General features: G+C 39.9%; 2 protein-coding genes across 4 annotated transcripts in view; one reads left to right on the top strand and one right to left on the bottom strand.

Annotated features, from left to right (window-relative positions):
* Positions 1-8,741, top strand: part of ncapg (non-SMC condensin I complex, subunit G) — a 65,894-nt gene extending 57,153 nt beyond the window's left edge. The window contains exons 19-22 of one of the 2 annotated variants that reach the window (XM_061984448.1): positions 339-462; positions 3,320-3,367; positions 7,225-7,294; positions 8,373-8,741. In XM_061984448.1, coding sequence (XP_061840432.1) covers positions 339-462; positions 3,320-3,367; positions 7,225-7,294; positions 8,373-8,499 — 369 coding nt within the window. In that variant the 3' untranslated portion in view covers positions 8,500-8,741. Of the gene's footprint in view, positions 1-338; positions 463-3,319; positions 3,368-7,221; positions 7,295-8,372 lie in introns of both variants that reach the window. The other variant, XM_061984447.2, reaches the window with a different exon arrangement.
* Positions 8,742-14,409: 5,668 nt separating this feature from the next.
* Positions 14,410-26,860, bottom strand: part of lcorl (ligand dependent nuclear receptor corepressor-like) — a 73,581-nt gene continuing 61,130 nt past the window's right edge. For both annotated transcript variants that reach the window (XM_061984450.1, XM_061984451.1), the window contains 2 exons: positions 17,799-22,327; positions 14,410-15,922 (listed from right to left, as the gene is read on the bottom strand). In XM_061984450.1, the coding sequence (XP_061840434.1) occupies positions 15,915-15,922; positions 17,799-22,327 (4,537 nt within the window). In that variant the 3' untranslated portion in view covers positions 14,410-15,914. The remainder of the gene's footprint in view (positions 15,923-17,798; positions 22,328-26,860) is intronic.

The raw sequence follows: 26,860 nt of genomic DNA on the forward strand, positions 1-26,860 counted from the left end.
GGGTGAGGTGTCACTGATGTCTTAATAAAATTGTTTTCCTAACATTGTCCTGATTGACCGTTAGAGTCCCAAAGATCAACTGGTAGATCGCGATCGACAGGTTGGCGCCCCCTGTACTAAATGCTGATATCATATGTGTAAATGTTTTATCTGCAGATGTAGCCAATGCCGATATACAAAAGGCCAAATATTGGCGCCGATAACCAGTGGATCTCCAATTTGGTTTTCATGCAAAACTTGAAAACAAAAATCTGCCTTTGACCACATGAGTATTTGCCATCTGTTGTGTTGCACAACATAATGTCCACTGCCACTCAATGCTTCCTCGTGTCCCGCAGGTTGTGAAGGACCGCGTCTGTCTGCGAGCTCTGGAGAAGATGATTTCTTACCTGGTGGATTCCAAGGATCAAGCCCAGCTCCTCAACGCCACCGCACTGCAGCCCCTGGATGTCAATGCTGATGGTACGCACAGACATTAGGATCAAATTAAGGGAATACACTGACTAACACAAAAATAATACAAAGTCATTTCTGCTTGTCATGAGCACAAAATGTGCCAATGGAACGAGTCAAAATTGTCTCGGTAAGATTTCTTTAATGAAGACTTTATATTTAAGCTTTAAAAACTTAGAAGTGATCTTGAAATTAGCCATAAAAACTTATTAGGCATGGGCCGATATTCGATAAGTAAATTAACCGATGCTAAATGAAAATTAAAGTGTTAGTTTTCCAGCATAGATAAATTGCACATTTCGTAGATAAATCGCAAATTTTCAGGACTTATGCAGATCCCAAATACAGATCAGCAGGCACCAGAAGGTAAGAAAAGTTGCTTTTGCATAATATTGTGAAGAAAAACACCAGATATTGTCTTACCTTATACACACACCATAATAATACTCCTATGTTGAAGCACAGTACAATCCATCAAGCGGTGTGGCTTCATAGCTTACCAAAGTCCTACTAAAACATTTTGACAGATTTCTGAGTGCCGTGTGTAATGTTCTATATTTTCAATGGAACATATAAAATGTTGCTGTTGTTTATTTGAGTCATATTGCAGTGTACAGGTATCTCTAATGTGTGACTGCCATCATATTGCAGTCCACACGTATCTCTTATGTGTGACTAGGGATGATGTTTGATAAGAAATTATCGAGTTGGAGCCCATTATCGAATCCTCTTATCGAACCGATTCCTTATCGAATCCAGATAGGCTGTTGTATATGGAAAAAAACACAATATTTGGTTTAACAAAAGCTCACTTTTATTTTATAAGAAAAAAAATAAAAAAATAAAATAAAATAATAATAAATAAATAAATATTGACTGTTGTTACCCATGGTATGGTATTTTTTTTTTTTGTCATAAAAAATACAATCATGTGTGCTTACGGACTGTATCCCTGCAGACTGTATTGATCTATATTGATATATAATGTAGGAACCAGAAATATTAATAACAGAAAGAAACAACCCTTTTGTGTGAATGAGTGTAAATGGGGGAGCGGGGCTTTTTTGGGTTGGTGCACTAATTGTAAGTGTATCTTGTGTTTTTTTATGTTGATTTAATAAAAAAAAATAAAAAAATTTAAATTTTTATTTCTTGTGCGGCCCGGTACCAATTGATCCACGGACCGGTACCGGGCCGTGGCCCGGTGGTTGGGGACCACTGGTGTAGGCTACAAGATAACGTTAACGTTATCAGACACATACAAAAAGGCTAACGTTACCGTTAGCCACTGGCTAGTTCAGTTCAGTCTAGCTAACATTACTGCAATCCTGGATTCACATATGAGGCAACGTTATTTTAGCCTAAAGGCTACGAGTGAGCAGATATGGAAATTAACCGGCAACAGTTAACGTTAGTTACTCACCAGCACTGTCACTGGAATTGGCGCTGCAGGTTGAAGAGGGGCGTGCTTCGTCGCTGCTTCTCCACGACACCTTTCTGTAACCTTCAGGTTATGTGCACCCCGAACATGTTTCATCATGCTCGTTGTACTCATGAGAGCGAAGCCTGGCTATAATTGCAGATAGCCGTTTCCTCGTCTTATTTTTTTGTAAAATGAAGCCATGCTTTGAGGCATTTTTTCCGGTCCATTGTTGTTGCTGCTTTCTGTATCTGCCGCCTAATGACTGAGCTACGTCATTTCCTGGGACGTGCCACAGGGCATTTCCTGTGACACGGGATTCGTTCCCAGGGATTCGAATAAAGAACCAACTCTTTTTCTTTACTATAGTGGCCTCGATAACGGGAACCGGTTCTCAAAAAGGGATTCGAGTCCATGGAATCGGTTCTTTTCTTATCGAACAACCGGGAGAATCGGTTTCGAACATCATCCCTATGTGTGACTGCCATCATACTGCAGTCGACACATATCTCTTGTGCGACTGTCATCATATTGCAGTCTACACGTATCTCTTATGTGTGACTGCCATCATATTGCAGTCTACACATATATCTTATGTGTGACTGCCATCATATTGCAGTCTACACGTATCTCTTATGTGTGACTGCCATCATATTGCAGTCTACACATATCTCTTATGTGTGACTGCCATCATATTGCAGTCTACACGTATCTCTTATGTGTGACTGCCATCATATTGCAGTCTACACGTATTTCTTATGTGTGACTGCCATCATATTGCAGTCTACACGTATCTCTTATGTGTGACTGCCATCCTATTGCAGTCTGCACGTATATCTTATGTATGACTGCCATCCTATTGCAGTCTGCACGTATATCTTATGTGTGCCTGCCATCATATTGCAGTCTGCACGTATCTCTTATGTGTGACTGCCATCATATTGCAGTCTACACGTATCTCTTATGTGTGACTGCCATCATATTGCAGTCTACACATATAAAGAAATACAAATGTATTGTATTTGAAAGGATATGCATGCATTATTAATATTATTATGTACGGTATTATCATTACACCAGTGGTTAATTTGGTCTCATTAAAATAATGGAAATGATATTGTTTAGCTGCGGTAATTTGTAGGTTGATATATTGTCAAGCAAAATTTGTTATCGGCCCAGGCATATTATTAGCTATACTTACTAGTATTTTGATGTTTTCTGTCTTCTAACAAACTTGTGAAGTAGTATTTTGTCCTCAGAAGATCTATTACCTAAAACAAGTTCTTAAGTCTCACTAAAAATGACTATTCAGGGGATTGTGACTTGTATTATATTTGTTTACATAGTGTGACTTGAAATGAGAAATATAAACTTGGTGAGATTGTGAGTTTGTCCAGTGTCAGGCTGCGTCTAAAACCCCAATAAATGATCACGGTGTTTTCACAGAAACTGCAGCGGAAGACCCGACTAAATCAAGCAAAAAGGATAAAAGAGGTACAACATGTTTAATTTTTACTCCTATTGAGTGCATTGTGAGGTATTGTGTACCGGTACTATATAAGCAGGTCTAATAATGTGTGCTATATGAGCAGGTCTAATAATGTGTACTATATGAGCAGGTCTAATAATGTGTGCTATATGAGCAGGTCTAATAATGTGTACTATATGAGCAGGTCTAATAATGTGTGCTATATGAGCAGGTCTAATAATGTGTGCTATATGAGCAGGTCTAATAATGTGTGCTATATGAGCAGGTCTAATAATGTGTGCTATATGAGCAGGTCTAATAACTTGTGCTATATGAACAGGTCTAATAATGTGTGCTATATGAGCAGGTCTAATAATGTGTACTATATGAGCAGGTCTAATAATGTGTGCTATATGAGCAGGTCTAATAATGTGTACTATATGAGCAGGTCTAATAATGTGTGCTATATGAGCAGGTCTAATAATGTGTGCTATATGAGCAGGTCTAATAATGTGTGCTATATGAGCAGGTCTAATAATGTGTGCTATATGAGCAGGTCTAATAACTTGTGCTATATGAACAGGTCTAATAATGTGTGCTATATGAGCAGGTCTAATAATGCGTGCTATTTGAGCAGGTCTAATAACGTGTGCTATTTGAGCAGGTCAAATAACGTGTGCTATATGAGCAGATCTAATAATGTGTGCTATATAAGCAGGTCTAATAATGTGTGCTATATGAGCAGGTCTAATAATGTGTGCTATATGAGCAGGTCTAATTAAGTTGTGCTATATGAGCAGGTCTAATTAAGTTGTGCTATATGAGCAGGTCTAATAACGTGTGCTATATGAGCAGGTCTAATGTGTGCTATATGAACAGGTCTAATAACGTGTGCTATATGAGCAGGTCTAATAACGTGTGCTATATGAGCAGGTCTAATAATGTGTGCTATTTGAGCAGGTCTAATAATGTGTGCTACATGAGCAGGTCTAATAACGTGTGCTATATGAGCAGGTCTAATAATGTGTACTATATGAACAGGTCTAATGTGTGCTATTTGAGCATGTATAATAATGTGTGCTATATGAGCAGGTCTAATAATGTGTGCTATATGAGCAGGTCTAATAACGTGTGCTATATGAGCAGGTCTAATAACGTGTGCTATATGAGCAGGTCTAATAATGTGTGCTATATGAGCAGGTCTAATAATGTGTGCTATATGAGCAGGTCTAATAATGTGTGCTATATGAGCAGGTCTAATAATGCGTGCTATTTGAGCAGGTCTAATAACGTGTGCTATTTGAGCAGGTCAAATAACGTGTGCTATATGAGCAGATCTAATAATGTGTGCTATATAAGCAGGTCTAATAATGTGTGCTATATGAGCAGGTCTAATAATGTGTGCTATATGAGCAGGTCTAATTAAGTTGTGCTATATGAGCAGGTCTAATTAAGTTGTGCTATATGAGCAGGTCTAATAACGTGTGCTATATGAGCAGGTCTAATGTGTGCTATATGAACAGGTCTAATAACGTGTGCTATATGAGCAGGTCTAATAACGTGTGCTATATGAGCAGGTCTAATAATGTGTGCTATTTGAGCAGGTCTAATAATGTGTGCTACATGAGCAGGTCTAATAACGTGTGCTATATGAGCAGGTCTAATAATGTGTACTATATGAACAGGTCTAATAATCTGTGCTATTTGAGCATGTATAATAATGTGTGCTATATGAGCAGGTCTAATAACGTGTGCTATATGAGCAGGTCTAATAACGTGTGCTATATGAGCAGGTCTAATAATGTGTGCTATATGAGCAGGTCTAATAATGTGTGCTATATGAGCAGGTCTAATAATGTGTGCTATATGAGCAGGTCTAATAACTTGTGCTATATGAACAGGTCTAATAATGTGTGCTATATGAGCAGGTCTAATAATGCGTGCTATTTGAGCAGGTCTAATAATGTGTGCTATTTGAGCAGGTCAAATAACGTGTGCTATATGAGCAGGTCTAATAATGTGTGCTATATGAGCAGGTCTAATAATGTGTGCTATATAAGCAGGTCTAATAATGTGTGCTATATGAGCAGGTCTAATAATGTGTGCTATATGAGCAGGTCTAATAATGTGTGCTATATGAGCAGGTCTAATTAAGTTGTGCTATATGAGCAGGTCTAATTAAGTTGTGCTATATGAGCAGGTCTAATAACGTGTGCTATATGAGCAGGTCTAATGTGTGCTATATGAACAGGTCTAATAACGTGTGCTATATGAGCAGGTCTAATAACGTGTGCTATATGAGCAGGTCTAATAATGTGTGCTATTTGAGCAGGTCTAATAATGTGTGCTACATGAGCAGGTCTAATAACGTGTGCTATATGAGCAGGTCTAATAATGTGTACTATATGAACAGGTCTAATAATGTGTGCTATTTGAGCATGTATAATAATGTGTGCTATATGAGCAGGTCTAATAATGTGTGCTATATGAGCAGGTCTAATAACGTGTGCTATATGAGCAGGTCTAATAACGTGTGCTATATGAGCAGGTCTAATAATGTGTGCTATATGAGCAGGTCTAATAATGTGTGCTATATGAGCAGGTCTAATAATGTGTGCTATATGAGCAGGTCTAATAATGCGTGCTATTTGAGCAGGTCTAATAACGTGTGCTATTTGAGCAGGTCAAATAACGTGTGCTATATGAGCAGATCTAATAATGTGTGCTATATGAGCAGGTCTAATTAAGTTGTGCTATATGAGCAGGTCTAATTAAGTTGTGCTATATGAGCAGGTCTAATAACGTGTGCTATATGAGCAGGTCTAATGTGTGCTATATGAACAGGTCTAATAACGTGTGCTATATGAGCAGGTCTAATAACGTGTGCTATATGAGCAGGTCTAATAATGTGTGCTATTTGAGCAGGTCTAATAATGTGTGCTACATGAGCAGGTCTAATAACGTGTGCTATATGAGCAGGTCTAATAATGTGTACTATATGAACAGGTCTAATAATGTGTGCTATTTGAGCATGTATAATAATGTGTGCTATATGAGCAGGTCTAATAACGTGTGCTATATGAGCAGGTCTAATAACGTGTGCTATATGAGCAGGTCTAATAATGTGTGCTATATGAGCAGGTCTAATAATGTGTGCTATATGAGCAGGTCTAATAATGTGTGCTATATGAGCAGGTCAAATAACGTGTGCTATATGAGCAGATCTAATAATGTGTGCTATATAAGCAGGTCTAATAATGTGTGCTATATGAGCAGGTCTAATGTGTGCTATATGAGCAGGTCTAATTAAGTTGTGCTATATGAGCAGGTCTAATTAAGTTGTGCTATATGAGCAGTCTAATAACGTGTGCTATATGAGCAGGTCTAATGTGTGCTATATGAACAGGTCTAATAACGTGTGCTATATGAGCAGGTCTAATAACGTGTGCTATATGAGCAGGTCTAATAATGTGTGCTATATGAGCAGGTCTAATAATGTGTGCTATATGAGCAGGTCTAATAATGTGTGGTATATGAACAGGTCTAATGTTTGCTATTTGAGCAGGTCTAATAATGTGTGCTATATGAGCAGGTCTAATAATGTGTGCTATATGAGCAGGTCTAATAATGTGTGCTATATGAGCAGGTCTAATAATGTGTGCTATATGAGCAGGTCTAATAATGTGTACTATATGAGCAGGTCTAATAATGTGTACTATATGAGCAGGTCTAATGTGTGCTATATGAGCAGGTCTAATAATGTGTGCTATATGAGCAGGTCAAATAACGTGTGCTATATGAGCAGGTCTAATAATGTGTACTATATGAACAGGTCTAATGTGTGCTATTTGAACAGGTCTAATAACGTGTGCTATTTGAGCAGGTCAGAGGAAGGCGTGTGCAGCCAAAGGAGGCAGAAAACCCAGCAAGAGGGCGGAGTCGTCAGAGGAAAGGTAACATTTCTTATTTATATTGTTAATATGCTTTATCTTAAAAAAAGTAATTTGTGTCTTTATTAGGGACGAGAACTGATAAGAATTTCCCGGTTCCGATTCCACTTTCGATTCTGCTTCACAATTAGTTTTTTTTAACGGTTCTCTTATCAATTCTTATTTGGGAAAAAAAGAACAAAAAGGTAGATTAGCATCAATTGTGTTTAATTTAGAGTAGGGGTGTTAAACTCATTTTAGCTCAGGGGCCGCTTGGAGGAAACCATTCCCACGTGAGCCGGACTGGTAAAATCATGGCATAATAACTTAAAAATAAAGACAACTTCAGATTGTTTTACTTTGGCCAAAAAAATGGAACAAGCACATTCTGAAAATGTTCACATTATGAATAATCCTCTTGGCAAAACACTTCAAGTTAGTTGAAAATTCTGAGGAAAGAATTGGTGCAGTTTCAAAAACACCATAAAGAGCACAATGAACTTAGACTTTGTCTCAGTGTTTTTACAAAGCCATTCAACTTTAAGCACTTCCTGTTTAGCATTCTCATGTTGACAGTTCATTAAAGATGTGTTTGGAAAAGCAATCGAGTGTTTCCTCAAACATTGGTGACATCCACAACTGCCACAACACATTCATTTATCATTAAATATTACAATTATATTATAATCAAAACAATTGTCAAAATGACACTATAATAGCCAAATTAAAGGTAACATAACTACATGGTAGATTTAAGCATAAAATAAAACAAACAACAAATGTAGAAACACACATTTTTACAATGGAGTTCAGGGTGCACATCGTGCCGTCAACCAATTGTGAACGCTGCAGGGAACTCAAACTAAAAAGATGATGGTCATGTTGACTTAAGTCTTTGCATCTTACCGTTCCGATATTTTATCTGTTGAGTGGATAATTGCCAATAAAGAAGGTGATGTGAGTTGCTACAGCATCAGTCACAACCGGAGCAGCTGATTGCTTGCACTTGGAGTAGCAGCAGCCAATCCAGAGGGTGCTTAAAGTCAGCTGACATGTCCACATTGATCAAAGTTGCATGATTGTTTTGTCATCTTGCTCACAGCGACGGAGAAAACGTGCCTGACTCGGCCCCTGCGGTGCGACCCTCACGCAGGGCCAAGATCGCAGCCCTGGAGAAGACCAAACTGGATCTGAATCCTCTCATCAACCAGGAGGCCAACGTCTCCTAGTCTCTTCTAAATAGTCATGAACACAAGTAAGACATCCACTATTACACAATACAAACTATTACTATGTTACTCTTACACAATACATACTATTACTATATGTTGCTTATACACAATACATACTATTACTATATGTTACTTATACACAATACATACTATTACTATATGTTACTTATACACAATATGTACCGCTACTATATAATAGTTATATACCACATTTTACACAATAAAGGTGCATTTGTTAAGTTTTTGCCTTTTTACTTGGGGGACGATTCCATTCAGAATAGGGGTGTAACGGTACACAAAAATTTGGGTTCGGTACGTACCTCGGTTTAGAGGTCACGGTTCAGTTAATTTTCGGTACTGTAAGAAAACAACAAAATATAAATTTTTTGGTTATTTATTTACCAAATTTTGTAAACAATGGCTTTATCCTTTTAACATTGGGAACACTATAATAATTCTGCCCACGTTAATCAACATTAAACTGCCTCAAGTTGTTGCTCAGATTAAATAAAATGACAAAACTTTTCTTCTACATATAAAAAGTGCAACATTAAACAGTTTCAAGTCAACTCATCATGCTTAATTTATTACAGCATTTGGGAAGCCTGTAGTTGATTTTTATTATGTAAATGTTATATTTTTATCAACATGTGATAGCAGGGACCCTGCCATTCAAAACTAGGCTGCTGCATTACTAATGATTAATGCAACTATAGCTGAAAAAATGGTACAATAGCAATAGGAGAGACTATTCATCCCTGAACACCATGGAGTTCATGTAGGCTTAATGATGCACTTACATTATTATATCAACTGTCAGAGACAGAAACTCTTCATTTAACATACCGTATTTTCCGCACCATAAGGCGCCCTGGGTTAAAAGCCGCGCCTTCAATGAACGGCATATTTCAAAACTTTGTCCACCTATAAGCCGCCCGGTGTTGTAAGCCGCATCTAACTGCGCTAAAGGAATGTCAAAAAAACAGTCGGATAGGTCAGTCAAACTTTAATAATATATTAAAAACCAGCGTTCTAACAACTCTGTTCACTCCCAAAATGTACGCAAATGTGCAATCACAAACATACGTATATCAACATGGACAGAGCTGCGTGAAAAAAGCCACCCGGCCTCTTCGCGTAAACTTAAACTTACCTTAACCACTCGCTCATCTTTTCTTCATCCATCCCTTCGAGTTAGCTTTTATGATGACGCCTGCTGGAAAGGTCTCTTTTGTCAAGGTCTTCCTTTTGAATATCACCATGGGTGGAAGTTTCATTAGCATGGCAAGCTAGAACCACAGTGAAGGATGACTTCTCATTCCCTGTGGTGCGAATATTCACCGTACGTGCTCCCGTTCCACAGTGCGGTTCACAGGAATATCAGTTGCTGTGAAATACGGTAGTAATCCGTGTGCGGATGGAGAGATTGCGTCTTTTCATGAACCGGATCCTTGTCGCTTTGTAGGAGCCATTTTGTGGTCTTTACAGATGTAAACACACAAAGGAAATGAAACGTACGGTGATATCCGCGCTCTTTTTCTTCTTCTACGCGGGCGGGTGGTTGCTTACAGTAGAAGAAGAAGCGCTTCCTGTTCTATGGGGGCGGGTGCTTACCTTGGCGGTTGCTTGCGTAGAAGAAGAAGCGCTTCCTGTTCTACCGGAAAAAAGGATGGCGGCTGTTTACCGAAGTTGCGAGACCTAAACTTTATGAAAATGAATCTTAATATTTATCCATATATAAAGCGCACCGGGTTAAAAGCCGCACTGTCAGCTTTTGAGTAAATTTGTGGTTTTTAGGTGCGGCTAATGGTGCGGAAAATACGGTAATGTCCTTTTTTGCTGCTTCAACACAGCTCAATCAACACAAAAAAGGTAAAGTGAAATAGCAGACAGGGCTTTGCTGTCCGTAGCACACACACTAACGTTACGCTAAAAGCGAATTAGACTTCACCTCAAGCCAGGACTGCGAGCGAGCTGAGCTGCCTTTTATATTTCTAGAAGGTCAACGGGCTCATAGTGATGTTACTAGTAGTTGACTGGGAGGTGTTTATTATCGTTTGGGGAGAGTCCGCTGCCTGATGATTACCTGCTAAACGCTAAGCACTGACTACATGCGCTCTGAATACACACTGCTGATTGGCTGTTACCACTCTGTGTGTAACCAATCAGATGGTTGTGTGGGTGGAACAATGCTGGGTGCTGTGTAGAGGACTGACAGAGGCGGAGGTGGCTACTTAATATGTTTGTGTGGAAACTCCTTGAGTACACCTCGGAACCGAACCGAAACGGTTCAATACAAATACACGTACCGTTACACCCCTACCACACGACCATTGCTGGAGAAATACTATACAGGAACACATTTACACTCTACACATCAACAGTGGACAAAATGGGTTATTTTCTGGCGTATTTAAAAATCAATTAAAACGCATTAGCAATCAAGCTATAATTTCTCTGCTTGGCTGATGCAACTTCTGGTCAAAGTTTGATTGAAAGTTCGCACTTCTCAAAGATTTATTACCTGCCCTGACCACCTGGTGGCGACAAATACACACGTAACAATGTTCATTAAACGACAAGCATGACACACTTTAACACCAAGACTTTAACAACTTTTAGTTGTAACAGAACAGCTACTGTCAACAACTTGTGATCCGATTGGCTATCGCAACTGTCTATCAACTGTATGTGTTCTCAAATTCATCCGCTAACTGACCCAGTGAGTATCCAATCACAGGTGTAAATGTCAGGTTCAACTTGAGGCCATCTAGAAGGCCTTACTGACAATTTGTGATCTGATTGGCTATCACAATGATCTATCAACTGTATGTGCCTGTTCACTTACAGTGCACACATTGTTCATTCTTAAGGCAGATTTGGTACAGCATGGCAACAAAAGCTAGCTGAATTCTGATTGGATAACAACTAAAAACAACAGCATAATATGACATGAAGAGAATATAAATACGTTTAGGGAAAGTCAACTTAACATTACTTTTATCTTTAATGATGTAGTTTCCTAATGAAGCCTTAGCTTGACACTCCTCTACTTTCTCCTGCTCCGCTTGCTGCAGCAGCAACAACAAACAAAACTCCAGACACTCCTCTTTGTTTTATATCGTTTACTTACTTAATCATTCAAAATGTCAAACAATAACAATGTGGGAACAAATGAATGGCAAAATAAAGAGTTTGTTACAGTAAGAAAGAGTTTAGAAAAAGTAAGAGTAAGGTACAAAAAACTATGTGGCTCGATTCCACCATACCTGACTGCCATTACCCATAATACATTGTGTCCAAACCTTATTACCACACAGATCCTTCCGCCATATATGCAATTAAACAGTTACGTAATCTTCACTGTATTAAAGCAGTATAAAATAGTACGTCATCAAATTATTCAGATAAATGTAATAATTACAAATAAAGTGTACCTTATAATTATTCTAAACATGCAATATATACATTTTTGTATTATTTAAGTAAATAGTCCCTTTTTGACTGAATAAACATAAAGCACCTTCCATAAAATGTAAATAAAGATAGGCTCCTTCAAATTATGATGATGATTTCTGGTTATGTTAGACCAGCAGAGAAGGTCTTGCTGGCCCTGATGGCACACCACTGAATTCTAATGAAACTTTATCAACACGTGTGTGTATTATACATCTACTGTATATACAGTATATACATACATATGTACCGGTACTGTATGTGGATAACTTCATGAAACTTTTCTTTACCAAAATAGTTCACACTCACCTGGATAGCCAGTTCCCTGCTAGTACACACCACTTTGTAAGTAAAGGAAGGTACAAAAGTAGTAATGTACTTGCAAAGCTAAGTCAGGGTTTTCCAACATCATTAAGTCATTACATTTTGCAAAAATCAAGGCCTTAAACGGTTGATTGGCAACACTAAATGGTCCCTAGTGTGTGAATGTTGTCTGTCTATCTGTGTTGGCCCTGTGATGAGGTGGCGACTTGTCCAGGGTGTACCCCGCCTTCCGCCCGATTGTAGCTGAGATGGGCTCCAGCACCCCTTGCGACCCCAAAAGGGACAAGCGGTAGGAAATGGATGGATGGCAAGGCCTTAAACAACATTAAAACTCAATGTCCAGAGATATAAAAAAAAATGTAATGCGGTGAAATGACACATGCTATTGCCTAAAAGCCCATTTCCTTGGCGTGGCCAACAAAGCAACTTCTGCTGTCGCCACCACAACCAGCAGCTGCTGCTACCATTACAGAAAATTAAACTCTCAGATCGGACTTGTGAGCCAATTTTATTTCACCTGAGAGTAAGTTACGTGACTTTTTCAGCTATTCAAGATTATTATTGTCAAAGGCTTAGTTTTGTAATTAAAACATGTGACTATAGTAAAAATTATATATATATATATATATATATATGTATATATATTTTATATATATGTATATATATTTTATATATATGTATATATATATATATATTATATATATGTATATATATTTTATATACCGGTATATAAAAAAAAATTAATATATATATGTATATATATTTTATATACCGGTATATAAAAAAAAAAAATTAATATATATATTATATAATATACAAATGTTATATATATATATATATATATATATATATATGAGAGAGAGAGAGAGAGTTATGATAAACGAGCATGCGTCGCCAGGCTCTGCTTTTTATCCATAGATTTATCACATTTAATTTTTTATTATCTATAGCAGGGGTGTCAAAAGTGTGCCCCGGAGGCCATTTGCGGCCCACAGCTAATGTTTTAAAGGCCCACGGCACATTCTAAAAATACTATTAAAATAAACAAAAACATAACAAAAGTGAAATAAAAAAGCTTAAAGGTTAAATGTAGTTTAGAAAAAGTTGCAATGTTGACTAATAAAACAAAGCTGTTTTTTTTTGTTTTTTTCAAACTGTCATTGCTCAGAACATAATATTGAATCAAAATCAATGTTATTATGAATTATTGACCTATCCAAGGTTCCCATTACTTCACATCAAATATTACACTAAGAAAAATATTTTTGATGGAAGATTTTGCAAATTTGGTAAATAAATAACCCAAAAATGTATATTTTGTTGTTTTCTCACTGTACCGAAAATGAACCGAACCGTGACCTCTAAACCGAGATACGTACCGAACCAACATTTTTGTGTACCGTTACACCCCTATTATATATGTATATTATATATATATATATATACCGGTATATAATAATAATAATACATTTTGTTTATAAGGCGCCTTTCTGGGCACTCAAGGACACCGTACAAAATCACAACAATAAAATCAAATTGGATAAAAAACAACAACAACAACAGCAGCAAAGATAGAGAATAAAAGATGATTACAATGAATAGGCAGTCAGGAATAGGTGTGTTTTGAGTCTTGATTTGAAGAGGGATATTGAATCTAAGTTACAAAGGTCCGGTGGTAAAGAGTTCCAAAGATGTGGGGCAGAGCGGCTGAAAGCTCGGGCACCCATGGTGGACACTTTAAATAAAGGGATGTATGTGTATGTATGTATGTATGTATGTATGTATGTATATATATATATATATGCCCACTTAGGTGATTACTTAGTTTTTTTGTGGTGTGCGATACGGATGTTTTTTTGTCGTATTTTATCTTCAATATATACATATTAGTAAGCAATATGTAGTATTTGTTTTTCATGACACTCCTGTTAGGTTGTTGCAGTGCAGGTTTTTACATACACTTAACTTCCACATTGTGGGATAAATAGCTATATTCTATCTGCAGTGCAACATGTGTTGTGTATATATACTTGTGTGTGTGTGTGTATACACACACACATGTAAGTTGCATGATAGAGCATTGAAGTCATGTACCTGCAGAAAGTCTGTCATTAAAAATCAAGCTGGTGAAAAAACCCACATTTTTATTGGTCCAAACAGCCGTCACACTTGCAGCAGTATAAAAAGACAGGAAAAAAAATACACGACAGAAGTTTAGCACCAAAGTCAGTGAGCAGGTTCTTTGTCCGCCACCACAAGACCACACACACGATACTTAAAACCACAGACTTAGTGTTCACTCACTCAGTCCGCAAAAATACAAGACCGCTTTTAAAACAGGACATGATGCTAGAAACAAAAAACTTTTAATGCTATCGTAAATACAGTTCAAGTTTAGTCATTTCATGACTATTTACATTGTAGATTGTCACATCAAAACTAGGAATGAACACGTGGAGTTATGTACTTAACAATAAAAAAGGTGAAATAACATGTTTTATATTCTAAGTTTCTTCAAAATAGCCACACTCTTGGCATTCTCTCCATGAGCTTCAAGAGGTGAATGGTTTTCACTTCACAGGTGTGCTTGAAGCTCATGGAGAGAATGCCAAGAGTGTGCAAAGCAGTAATCAGCACAAAGGGTGGCTATTTTGAAGAAACTACAATATAAAACATGTTTTCAGTTATTTCACCTTTTTTTTGTTACCTCTAAAGGCTTAGTGGCCACATGCGTGGACAGCACCTTTTTAGCTCTTACTTCCAAAATTGTGTACACTACTGAATTGGGGTCTTATGGCCACTTATGTGGACACTTATACTGCCATCTGGTGGTGTCAGAAGAGTATAACATACAATGGAATTTGGCGGAAAAAGTGTAAAAATAAGAATTAGCATGTCACTAAACATGAAGTACACATTTGTGTACTTATGGACTAAGTACATCATATGAAAAGATGCTTCTTAGTTTTCATTCTACTTAGGGTCCAATAAGCCCAAATAGCAAAGAGAAATAAAGAAAAGCATGTAAACGAACAGCTTGGGCCTTAAGAGGTTAATAAGTACATAACTCCACATGTGTTCATTCATAGTTTTGATGTGACAATCTACAATGTCAATAGTCATGAAAATAAAGAAAACAAACTTTAGGCCTGTGCTTTATGTCTCAAAATGATTGTGGGACCTGAAATATTGTGAGGTTTGGAGGCGGGCGACTGCAGAATGGAGAAAAAAAAAAAGACATTAGCTACATCCACGCCTATTTATAGCTCATTACGACACTAGGCGTGGAAACGGGAGTTGAGAACATTCAGATGCCCCCCCCCCCCCACATGCTATCAAGTAAATGCAGTTTGTTCCAAGTCACATTATGGCTCTAGAGACACGTGTCAGTAATGAAGTCACTTACAGTAGCTGTTGGGATGGTGCAAAACTAATGCTGGGTGACATACTTTCAGCAGTGCGGGTGTTGTTGGGAACAAAGTGTTAACTCCAGTCTCTCCTTACAAAAGCAGGACATATCAAAATAGTGCAGCGTGTCGTCTTTTATCGGAGGTGGAGCGTCACGTCCACCGGGTGGTGCTCAGCTGGCTCCAAAGGCACGAAGGAAGGCAGGAAGGAAGGTGATTGGCCAGCTAGTTTCCTGCACCAAGCAGACACTTTCATGAATTTGGTGAACAAAATCACTGCTGATTGGCTACTTTTTTTTTTTTCCCTCAAAGGGCAGTTTGAATGTTACTACATGACATATATACTTACATCATGTATGTATTACATGTTATTATGAATGTTACTAGATACTACATATATACTTACATCATGTATATATTACATGTTATTATGAATGTTACTAGATACTACATATATACTTACATCATGTATATATTACATGTTATTATGAATGTTACTACATGACATATATACTTACATCATGTATATATTACATGTTATTATGAATGTTACTACATGACATATATACTTACATCATGTATGTATTACATGTTATTATGAATGTTACTACATGCCATATATACTTACATCATGTTTATATTACATGTTATTATGAATGTTACTACATGACATATATACTTACACATGTATATATTACATGTTATTATGAATGTTACTACATGACATATACTTACATCATGTAAATACTACGTTATTATGAATGTTACTACATGACATATATACTTACATCATGTATATATTACATGTTATTATGAATGTTACTACATAACATATATACTTACATCATGTATATATTACATGTTATTATGAATGTTACTACATGACATATATACTTACATCATGTATGTATTACATGTTATTATGAATGTTACTAGATACTACATATATACTTACATCATGTAAATACTACGTTATTATGAATGTTACTACATGACATATATACTTACATCATGTATATATTACATGTTGTTATGAATGTTACTACATGACATATATACTTACATCATGTATATATTACATATTATGAATGTTACTACATGACATATATACTTACATCATGTATATATTACATGTTATTATGAACGTTACTACATGACATATATACTTACATCATGTATATATTACATATTATGAATGTTACTACATGACATATATACTTACATCATGTATATATTACATGTTATTATGAATGTTACTACATGACATATATACTTACATCATGTATATATTACATGTTATTATGAACGTTACTACATGACATATATATAAACATCATGTATATATTACATATTATGAACGTTACTACTACATGACATATACTTACATCATGTAAATACTACATGTTATTATGAATGTTACTAGATACTACATATATACTTACATCATGTAAATACTACATGTTATTATGAATGTTACTACATGACATATATACTTACATCATGTATATATTACATGTTATTATGAATGTTACTACATGACATATATACTTACATCATGTATATATTACATGTTATTATGAATGTTACTACATGACATACATACTTACATCATGTAAATACTATGTTATTATGAATGTTACTACATGACATATATACTTACATCATGTATATATTACATATTATGAATGTTACTACATGACATATATACTTACATCATGTATATATTACATGTTATTATGAACGTTACTACATGACATATATACTTACATCATGTATATAAAAATTGGATTGGTGAAATGGAGCCAAAAGGTGCTCACTTTGGATTGGTGAAACAGAGTCACAAGTCTAAAATAATTTGTCTGCAAGCAGTAGTCAATAGATTTTAAATAAATGTAAACAAAGGAACACTACATTCAATAATAGCTGACGTTAATAACTTAACTTGGCCAAATCGCTCTTATTAGCTGACATAATTGTTACAAAACTTGTGAAAGTTAGCACTCTGGAGGTTGCAAACCGGCCCTTGAAAAGGTTGTTTTACCCCAAATTGAAGAGCACTCCTTCCATTCTGGGGTCAATACCGTAAAAGGAATGAAGAGAGGTAGTTACCCAAGACAAAGTCGCGCCACCTTGGTCCACTTAAGCCCTTCATCCGCGATTGTCGCAGCCTTTTAGCTGGTGGTGGATCATGAGGACCTTCCTTCTGCCTCCCCGAAGGTGTTTTATTCTCCAGCATCCGGAGCGATTCAGGTGCGGAATCTGCAGTCCTGCCGTTGACTTTCACCCTCCTTGTTTTCACAGCTTTAAAATCTCCGAGCAGCTCTCTGTCCACGTACGCAGAGGCGGACTTCCTGGAATTTGCTTTCAGAGGCCAAGAGTCCCACTCCTCGGGGGATTTGTCGATTTTTTTCAAGAACACTCTGCATTCCTTCAGTGATTGTACACACGGGGAGTTACAGGAGATGTTTGGGTCTCGCTGGGATTGGACTTCTTCTGCTCGTCGGTTTGACGCCTTCAATTTTAACCTAGATGAAGGTTTTTGTTTTTGTGCCCACCTCTTTCTCACTGGCGGGGACAAGAATCGTGTCCTTGCCCGAAGTAGTGTGGCTTGGTATTGGCTACGGCGTCCTCGGCTCACCATCCTGGTAACGAAGAGTCGTCGTTTAATGTTTCGGATGGCCAGAGGCTCCTTCGTTTTCTTCTCCCTTCTCCTTTTAGCTCGTTCAAACTGGACGGTGCTTTTGGGCAAAGTCTTGGCGAACTTCTTGAGGTGTCTGTGTAGCCGTTCAGCCTGAGGACTTTGATGCTTGACGCCTTGCTTATTTAGCAAGTGGGGGAAGTGCATGACTTCGTAGGGGTTGCGAGAGCTTGTCTTCTTGACAATGGCCAAGGACTGTGTTTCTGTGGTTTGCATGAACCAGGAGCACAGCTGTGGCAAACTACATGTCCTGGGTGTATTTGGGCTGCAGTTGAACAGCGTTTGAACCGCCGAAGACTTGCTCTCTTCTGTGTCTACTTTGACTTCAATGTCTACTTCATGTTTCTTCACTGCCTTCGAGACCCAGGAGTTGGAGAAAAAGCGGATACGTCTGGCGAGCTCATGATTCAAGGTCTTTTCTTCAGCGGACGCTGGCCACCAGCGGACTGCTTCCTCTGGAGCAAAGATTGATTCCACAGAAACACCCGCCACTCGGTTAAGTTCTTGAGAGATTTTCCTCCTCTCTTGGTCACAGTGTTGCCTTTTCATTCCAGAACGTTCTATTCTACTCTGCTTCTCTTCTTGTTTCCTTTCTTGGCTGGCCTTGTTGAGCAGAAGTTTTTTGGAGCGCCGTAATAGAGCGTTACTGTGACTGTATGATCTAGTTGTGGCGGTGGCAACGGCGTGCAAGAAATAGATGGAGGGCTTGCTCACTCTCTTTGACTGACGGACAGCTACCGGCTCATTAGGCAGTTGGTTCTGACTTACACTCTGGGGTTCTCTTTGTTCCTCTGCTTGCAAGTGTTTGCCAATTTTCCTGGGCTCTTTTAAAGTTTGGAATTCTGGCAGGAGTGCTTTCTTTTCCATTTGTCTCTCAGCAGACCGCTCAATCAAAATCTTCCGTTGCTTTGGTGACACCGTGGTCACAGTTACCGAGATTCCAGAGATCTTAACTTTTGCAGGTCTACCAGGTTTTCTTGACGGTAAAACTTTATCTCTTTTCTGGCATTTAAGGTCACTCCTGGTCTCTTTCATTGGACTGAGGTCAACTGAACACATTTTAGAACTACCTAGGTTGATCTCAGACTTTTTTATTACACCCAATCTGTTTTTCAGACTTGCTGCTTGCCACACGTCTTGGAATTCAGTCTGAAGTTTATCAAAGCTCTCTGAAACCATTCGTTTGTTTCTTCTTGAACGGCCATAGACTACTGTTATTTTGAGGTTCTTATTGACATTCTCATCAGTTTCATCAGGCACGTTTGCTTTCGTCCCAAGTACAGCATCTTCTGGCTTCTGCTTTCGCGGTCGACCGATTGGTCGCTTTACTTTTTGCTCCAGATGCGGCCCAAGTTTCTTTGGCCGGCCTGGACGTCTTTTGGGGGGAGTTGTTTCATGGAAAGACTGCAAGTCGCCTGGTGATCTTTGGTTCTCAGCTGGACTACTTTCTCCTGATCTTCCGGAGCTGAGTTTAGGGGATGACGACACAAGCTTGGGTGAAGTAGTGGATTTATCAGATGCTGATGATGACTTGGGTGACGAGGAGGGCGACTTAAGTGGAGTAGAAGAAGCTGACTTGGGTGACACGGAAACTGACTTTAGTGGGGAAGAGGTGGACTTACATGGAGATGAGAGAGGCACAGTTGGTGAGGAAGCAGACTTGGGTGATAAGGAAAGAGTGTTGTCTGCTACCGAGTCTGATTTGAGACGGGAAGCGGACCTAAGTGACAAGGAAGGGGAAGTCGCTGGTGTAGTAGAACCTGACTTTGGAGATGGACGTACAGTGTTACCAGGCGAGGTAGTTGACTGATGCTTTGCTTTTTTTTGTTGCTTCTTCTCTCGTGTCCCAGCCCAGGAGGACTCTTTGCACGGGTCAAAGGGTTCCCCTACTTGTGCAATTGATCCAGACTTTGCGGATTTAAGTCGATATCTGACGCCTTCTTTGTCTATTAACTGTGATACAAACATTAACTTTATTGGGCTTGTGTACTGGACCGCAGAGTCACAATGAGTGTTAGCAAAGGTTGCAGACCTGGTAGTCATACCCACATTTGAGTACTGGAGTCTTCTTGATGCAGTATTTGAGCCTGATAGTCTTTTTGGAGATGTTTGTGCTACAGTTTGGGGTTCCTCATTTGATTCTGCATGGCATGTACTGTGTTCTTCTTTAGCCTGGGGGAGGTCACATGAGGAAGAGTCCTCTTTTGAGGACTGCAGTGAAGCATGCTCAACATGCACATTTTTCAATAAGGCATCGGAGGTGGTTGATGTGAGGTCCTCTTCTTTGTGTGTTTGCTGGTTGAAGACTCTTTCAGAGAAGCAAGCTACGAAGAACATCTTCCTGGGTTCTGTGACGTAAGAGGCAAATCGTTGTGGAGGGACTATGTTCCTCCTGGACCGCCTTGACTCTTTTGCAGGGGATGTCTGGTCTGGATGACTGTCATTAATGGTATTATGGCTTCTATCTGGTCTATCATTACATTTATTAGTGGCACCGCTAGCATTTTCAAGAATCATGGCATCATTAACCTTGCCCTCAAACCTTTTGCTCTGCAGGTCTGGGGAGGTTGGCTCTTTTTTATTCGCAGATCTTTCCTCTGTTTGTATTTTATCATTGATTTTGTTGATACTTAATGGTACCACCATAACTCTTGGATTGTGCATATTCAACTCAGTTCCTGCTACATCGTGAATGACATTCGAGTCCAACAAAGTGCTTGATGTATTTACTGCAATCACTTCTTTTAATTGGGATTTCCTTGCCTGTGCAACCTTTTTTCGATTGTATGAAAGGTCATACATCGCAAGGTCTCGTTTAATTTGCAGGCTTTGCCTTCGGGTTGTAGTACCATCAGCTGGTGTCGCCAGAGCTGCCAGGACTTCCTGGCGACGACGCAAGCGTGTGTTGGGCGACTTGGGTTCTTGGCTATCGTGGCGATTGAACAGATCGCTGAGGTTATAGTCACTGGCGCTGCGTGTGTGAAGAACAGTAGTGATGATTTCGGTCAGATGGCTGTCTGTGTGAAATTGGGAGTTTTGACTGATGGAAGAGGACTCTAGCTGCTCCTTTTCCGGCAGATGGCTGGCTGGGTAGGCCAGAGCTGGGTTCCTCTCTGGCGGTCTGATGGTGTCAAGTTTCTCACTGAAGCGATTGACAACATCTTGCAGTGAAGTTCCACTTCGGTTCTTCCTGCACTCTATCTCATTTGTTATTTCTGCGTCTGGAACTCGGGCCGCCTCATCTTGTGTATGGTGAAGCAGGGAAGGTGGCATTTCATCCGGCATCTTATCAACATCAAAGGGGATTGGAGAAAGCGGGGGAGGCGAAGGGCTCTGCTGCCTTCTCAGAGCTGGACAAAGGGGATCTGCATCTCCTGTCTCTGGAGTGTTCTTCAGCTGTGTCGAACAGGTGTGGTTTGGAACACATGAACAAGAGTGGGGGTCGTGATTCTTGCAGCAGATTGGAGCGCAAGACTCAAAGGGACAGACAACGTGGATGGGATCTACTGACAGGCCTTGGCAAGAAATACAGTGCAGACTCTTGCGGCAAATCATAGTGAACGTGTCCATTCTGCACCTTTGCATACAGTAGTTGTTTTGAGCAACACCTTGATAGTCCTTAAACGGGAATTTAGAAATGCAACGATTGGGTATCGCGTGTCTCGGATGGCACATTGTGCTTCCGCAGCCTCGATGACCACAATCGCACAAAGAGTGGAAGGAGTTGCTCTTCCCTCCACGGTGACAGCAGTTAGCTTCCGTTAAGACTCGGTCAGGGGAGGAGAGAAATCTTTCCTTGTGAGCTAACTTCAGAATCTGGTAGAGTAGGGAACAGTGTGCTGGGCAAAGAGAGCTAAGGACAACATCCAGTGCTGAGTTCTTATGAAGCTTCTTCCGCTGTTTATCTTTCGATGCTTCTTCCTCTGAAGGCGGTAGGCAGCTAAAGGCAAAATACAAACAGCTGTGTTAGTCGGCATAACTCTTGGTTGAGTCAGGTTTAGAATACAAAACAAAGTATTGCACAGTCTCAATAAAGTGGGAACATATACTGTACTAAAGTCTATAAAGCAGGTTTATTCAACTGGCGGTCCCCAAGGCTTTTAATTTGGCCAAACCTAAATAGGTTTGATGGAACCATTCAAACTAGGGTTGATCACATATGCAGTACTCCTGCCACCCGGCAGGGGGCAACATCGAGGCATGTGGGTGAGTAGAAGAAGAATACTCATTTAACCTTCGGGAAAAAAAATTAATCGAAATAAATTGCAAAAATCGGACTTTTAACAACGTCTGGACTACAAAGTATGAATGTTCTGCCCCGAGTCGAGTCATTGTTTCCTGGCGACGGACACAAGATTCAGACAAACAGCAACACAGCGTGTAAGTTTCGTCACAAAATCATCATCTCCATAGAGCTTTTCAACAGATGGAAGCATGTAGTGCTCTAAAATCTCTAGAAGCGTCTGACTTGGGCTATGGAAAAGAAGCACTGGACAGTCGCAGAGTGGTCAAGAGTCCTGTTTTCAGACGAAAGAAAGTTTTGTATTTCATTTGGAAGTCAAGGCGCTAGAGTCTGGAGGAAGGCTGGAGAGGAGCAAAAGCCAAGTTGCTTGAAATCCAGTGTGAAGTTCCCACAGTCAGCAATGGTTTGGGGAGCCATGTCAGCTGCTGGTGTTGGTCCACTGTGTTTCATCAAGTCCAGAGTCAATGCAGCTGTGTACCAAGAGATTTTAGAGCACTACATGCTTCCATCTGTTGAAAAGCTCTATAGCAGGGGCGTCAAACTCAAATACAGAGTGGGCCAAAATTTAAAACTGAACAAAGCCGCAGGCCAAGGTTGAACAAAGGAACCTTTTAATAGGGACCCAAACAAGTTTTGCATTGAACAAGCAAGGCTTATATAACTTTATAGTGACATGTAAAATCCATCCATCCATCTTCTTCCGCTTATCCGAGGTCGCGGGGGCAGCAGCCTAAGCAGGGAAGCCCAGACTTCCCTCTCCCCAGCCACTTCGTCCAGCTCCTCCCGGGGGATCCCGAGGCGTTCCCAGGCCAGCCGGGAGACATAGTCTTCCCAACGTGTCCTGGGTCTTCCCTGTGGCCTCCTACCGGTCGGACGTGCCCGAAACACCTCCCGAGGGAGGCGTTCGGGTGGCATCCTGACCAGATGCCCGAACCACCTCATCTGGCTCCTCTCCATGTGGAGGAGCAGCAGCTTTACTTTGAGCTCCCCCCGGATGACAGAGCTTCTCACCCTATCTCTAAGGGAGAGCCCCGCCACCCGGCGGAGGAAACTCATTTGGGCCGCTTGTACCCGTGATCTTGTCCTTTCGGTCATGACCCAAAGCTCATGACCATAGGTGAGGATGGGAACGTAGATCGACCGGTAAATCGAGAGCTTTGCCTTCTGGCTCAGCTCCTTCTTCACCACAACGGATCGATACAGCGTCCGCATTACTGAAGACGCCGCACCGATCCGCCTGTCGATTTCACGATCCACTCTTCCCTCACTCGTGAACAAGACTCTGAGGTACTTGAACTCCTCCACTTGGGGCAAGATCTCCTCCCCAACCCAGAGATGGCACTCCACCCTTTTCCGGGCGAGAACCATGGACTCGGACTTGGAGGTGCTGATTCTCATCCCAGTCGCTTCACACTCGGCTGCGAACCGATCCAGCGAGAGCTGAAGATCTTGGCCGGATGAAGCCATCAGTACCACATCATCTGCAAAAAGCAGAGACCTAATCCTGCAGCCACCAAACCAGATCCCCTCAACGCCTTGACTGCGCCTAGAAATTCTGTCCATAAAAGTTCAGAACAGAATGGGTGACAAAGGGCAGCCTTGGCGGAGTCCAACCCTCACTGGAAACGTGTCCGACTTACTGCCGGCAATGCGGACCAAGCTCTGACACTGAGCATACAGGGAGCGAACCGCCACAATAAGTCAGTCCGTTACGTACGTTATGTAAAATCCAGTTTCAAATAATAATTAAAGTTGCAAGCAGCGATGGACGGGACCGACTTTGACGGCACATAAAATCCAAACCGGAGCAGTAATTAAAACTCTTTGGTCAACTTTTAATCAGAAGGGTTCAATCTCCTCCTGTACTAGTTTGAAGCTGACACGACAAACGCGCTCAGAGGAGATAATGTCTGAAAAAAGGTGACCAGTTTTTTGTGGGGTAATGTGAAGAAGAAGCTGAAAGACACCAGACCCAATAATGCAAATGAGCTAAAGGCCGCTATTGAAGCATCCTGGGCATCCATAAAACCTCAGCGATGCCACAGGCTGATTGCCTCCATGCCACGCCGCATTTATGAAGTCATCCGTGCAAAATGATTCCCAACCAAGTACTGAGTGCATTAATTGACATTTTCAAATGTTTGATTTTGTTTTGCTGTTATAAATCTTTTATTTTTTACTTGGTCTGAGGAAATATTCTAATTTTTTGAGATAGGATTTTTGAGTTTTCTTAAGCTGTGTGCCATAATCAGCAATATTAAAATAATAAAAGGCTTGCAATATTTCAGTTGATGTGTAATGAATCCAGAATGTATGACATTTTTGTTTTTTTAATTGCATTACAGAAAATAAAGAACTTTATCACAATATTCTAATTTTCTGAGACAGTCCTGTATCTACCAACCTACTCAGTGGCCTAGTGGTTAGAGTGTCCGCCCTGAGATCGGTAGGTTGTGAGTTCAAATCCCGGCCGAGTCATACCAAAGACTATAAAAATGGGACCCATTACCTCCCTGCTTGGCACTCAGCATCAAGGGTTGGAATTGGGGGTTAAATCACCAAAATGATTCCCGGGCGCGGCCACCACTGCTGCCCACTGCTCCCCTCACCTCCCAGGGGGTGATCAAGGGTGATGGGTCAAATGCAGAGAATAATTTCGCCACACCTAGTGTGTGTGTGACAATCATTGGTACTTTAACTTTACTTTAACTTTTTATATATTGTATCTGCTGATGTAGCTCTCTTAGAGTTGTTAAAATAAAAAAAGATACTGAAAATTTGTGAAAATGCCAAACATCAAATGGGTCACTCTCTATAACTGGCATTAGCTTATCAGACTTTGAAAACCCTTGCCTTAGAGCAGGGGTGCTCATTACGTCGATCGCAGTGTGTCAGTCGATCACCAGCCAGGCATTAAAAAAATAGTCCTAAAAATGAGCGATCATAAATCTTCACTATGACGTCACTTTCGTCACTTGATTGACATTCACGGCACCCGAGGGTCTTCTGAGCTGACGCTGGCTGCTGCCAGCTCATTAAAATTACCGACTGGAAGGCGAGAAACACTATTTCAACATACTCTGGCGCCGTACCTGTCGTCAAAACTCCAAAGACCGACTGCACAGTTGCACAATAAAAGCTCTGCTTCATCCTGCCTGCGCTACCAAAATAAGAGTCTCAGAAAGCTGGCGAGCTGGCGTGCACAAGCTAGCAAGCTACGGAGTTTGCCGACAATGTATTTCTTGTAAAGTGTATACAAAGGAGTACGGAAGCTGGACAAATAAGATGCCAAAAACCAACCACTTTCATGTGGTATTGGACAGAAAGGAGGACTTTTTTTCTCCTCCATTCGAAAATGCGGACGTTATCAGCACCACTGTCTGATTCCTATCAATGCAAGTCATCAGAATCAGGCAGAGGTGTGGACTCGAGTCACATGACTTGGACTCGAGTCAGACTCGAGTCATGAATTTGAGGACTTTAGACTCGACTTGACAAAATGTAAAAAGACTTGCAACTCGACTTAGACTTTAACATCGACTTCACTTGGACTTGAGCCTTTTGAATTGACATGACTTGCTACTTTCCCCAAAACCCAAAGATGAAAAAGTTATTCGGGAGCGCTCCGTATTTTTCATTGTGTACTTGTCTATCAGCGTTGCGTGTGTCAGCTGGTGTGCTCTCAGTACAACAGCCAATCAAATTAGATCTACTTTGTTTTCATCACACAGCATTCATCCAATCAAATTGCAGGACAACCAACGAAGAAGACATGTCCAAACCACACGCCAGTGAACAAAAAATGATACCTAAAATCATTTTGTTTGGGTATAAAAATGACGAGGTGGTCAACACAAAACGGTTTGCAGTATGCAACACATGCGGTTCCAAAATTACTGATGGAGAGGCAACAACTTCCAACTTCGTCCGGCATTTGAAGTTGCACAAAGAACGGTAAGTTTTGAATGTAAGATAACGTTTATTGGCTAAGTAACGTGACTTTTATTTGCTGTGTAGTTAAATCAGTGAGGCTGTAAACTCACTGCTAACGTTATAACGTTATTGCAAACACGGGAATCTGTTGCAGTTCACTACCTTATTCATACTTTTTGTTCAGTGATTTTTTTTAAGCAGGGTTACGTTAGTCAATATATCACACGTAACGTTAGACGGCGGTCAGCAGCACCGCGTATTTTAGCCACCTAAAAAAAGACAAAAATAGTAAAATAA

Source organism: Nerophis lumbriciformis, linkage group LG25, assembly GCF_033978685.3.
Source record: "Nerophis lumbriciformis linkage group LG25, RoL_Nlum_v2.1, whole genome shotgun sequence".
Classification (NCBI taxonomy): Eukaryota; Metazoa; Chordata; class Actinopteri; order Syngnathiformes; family Syngnathidae; genus Nerophis; species Nerophis lumbriciformis.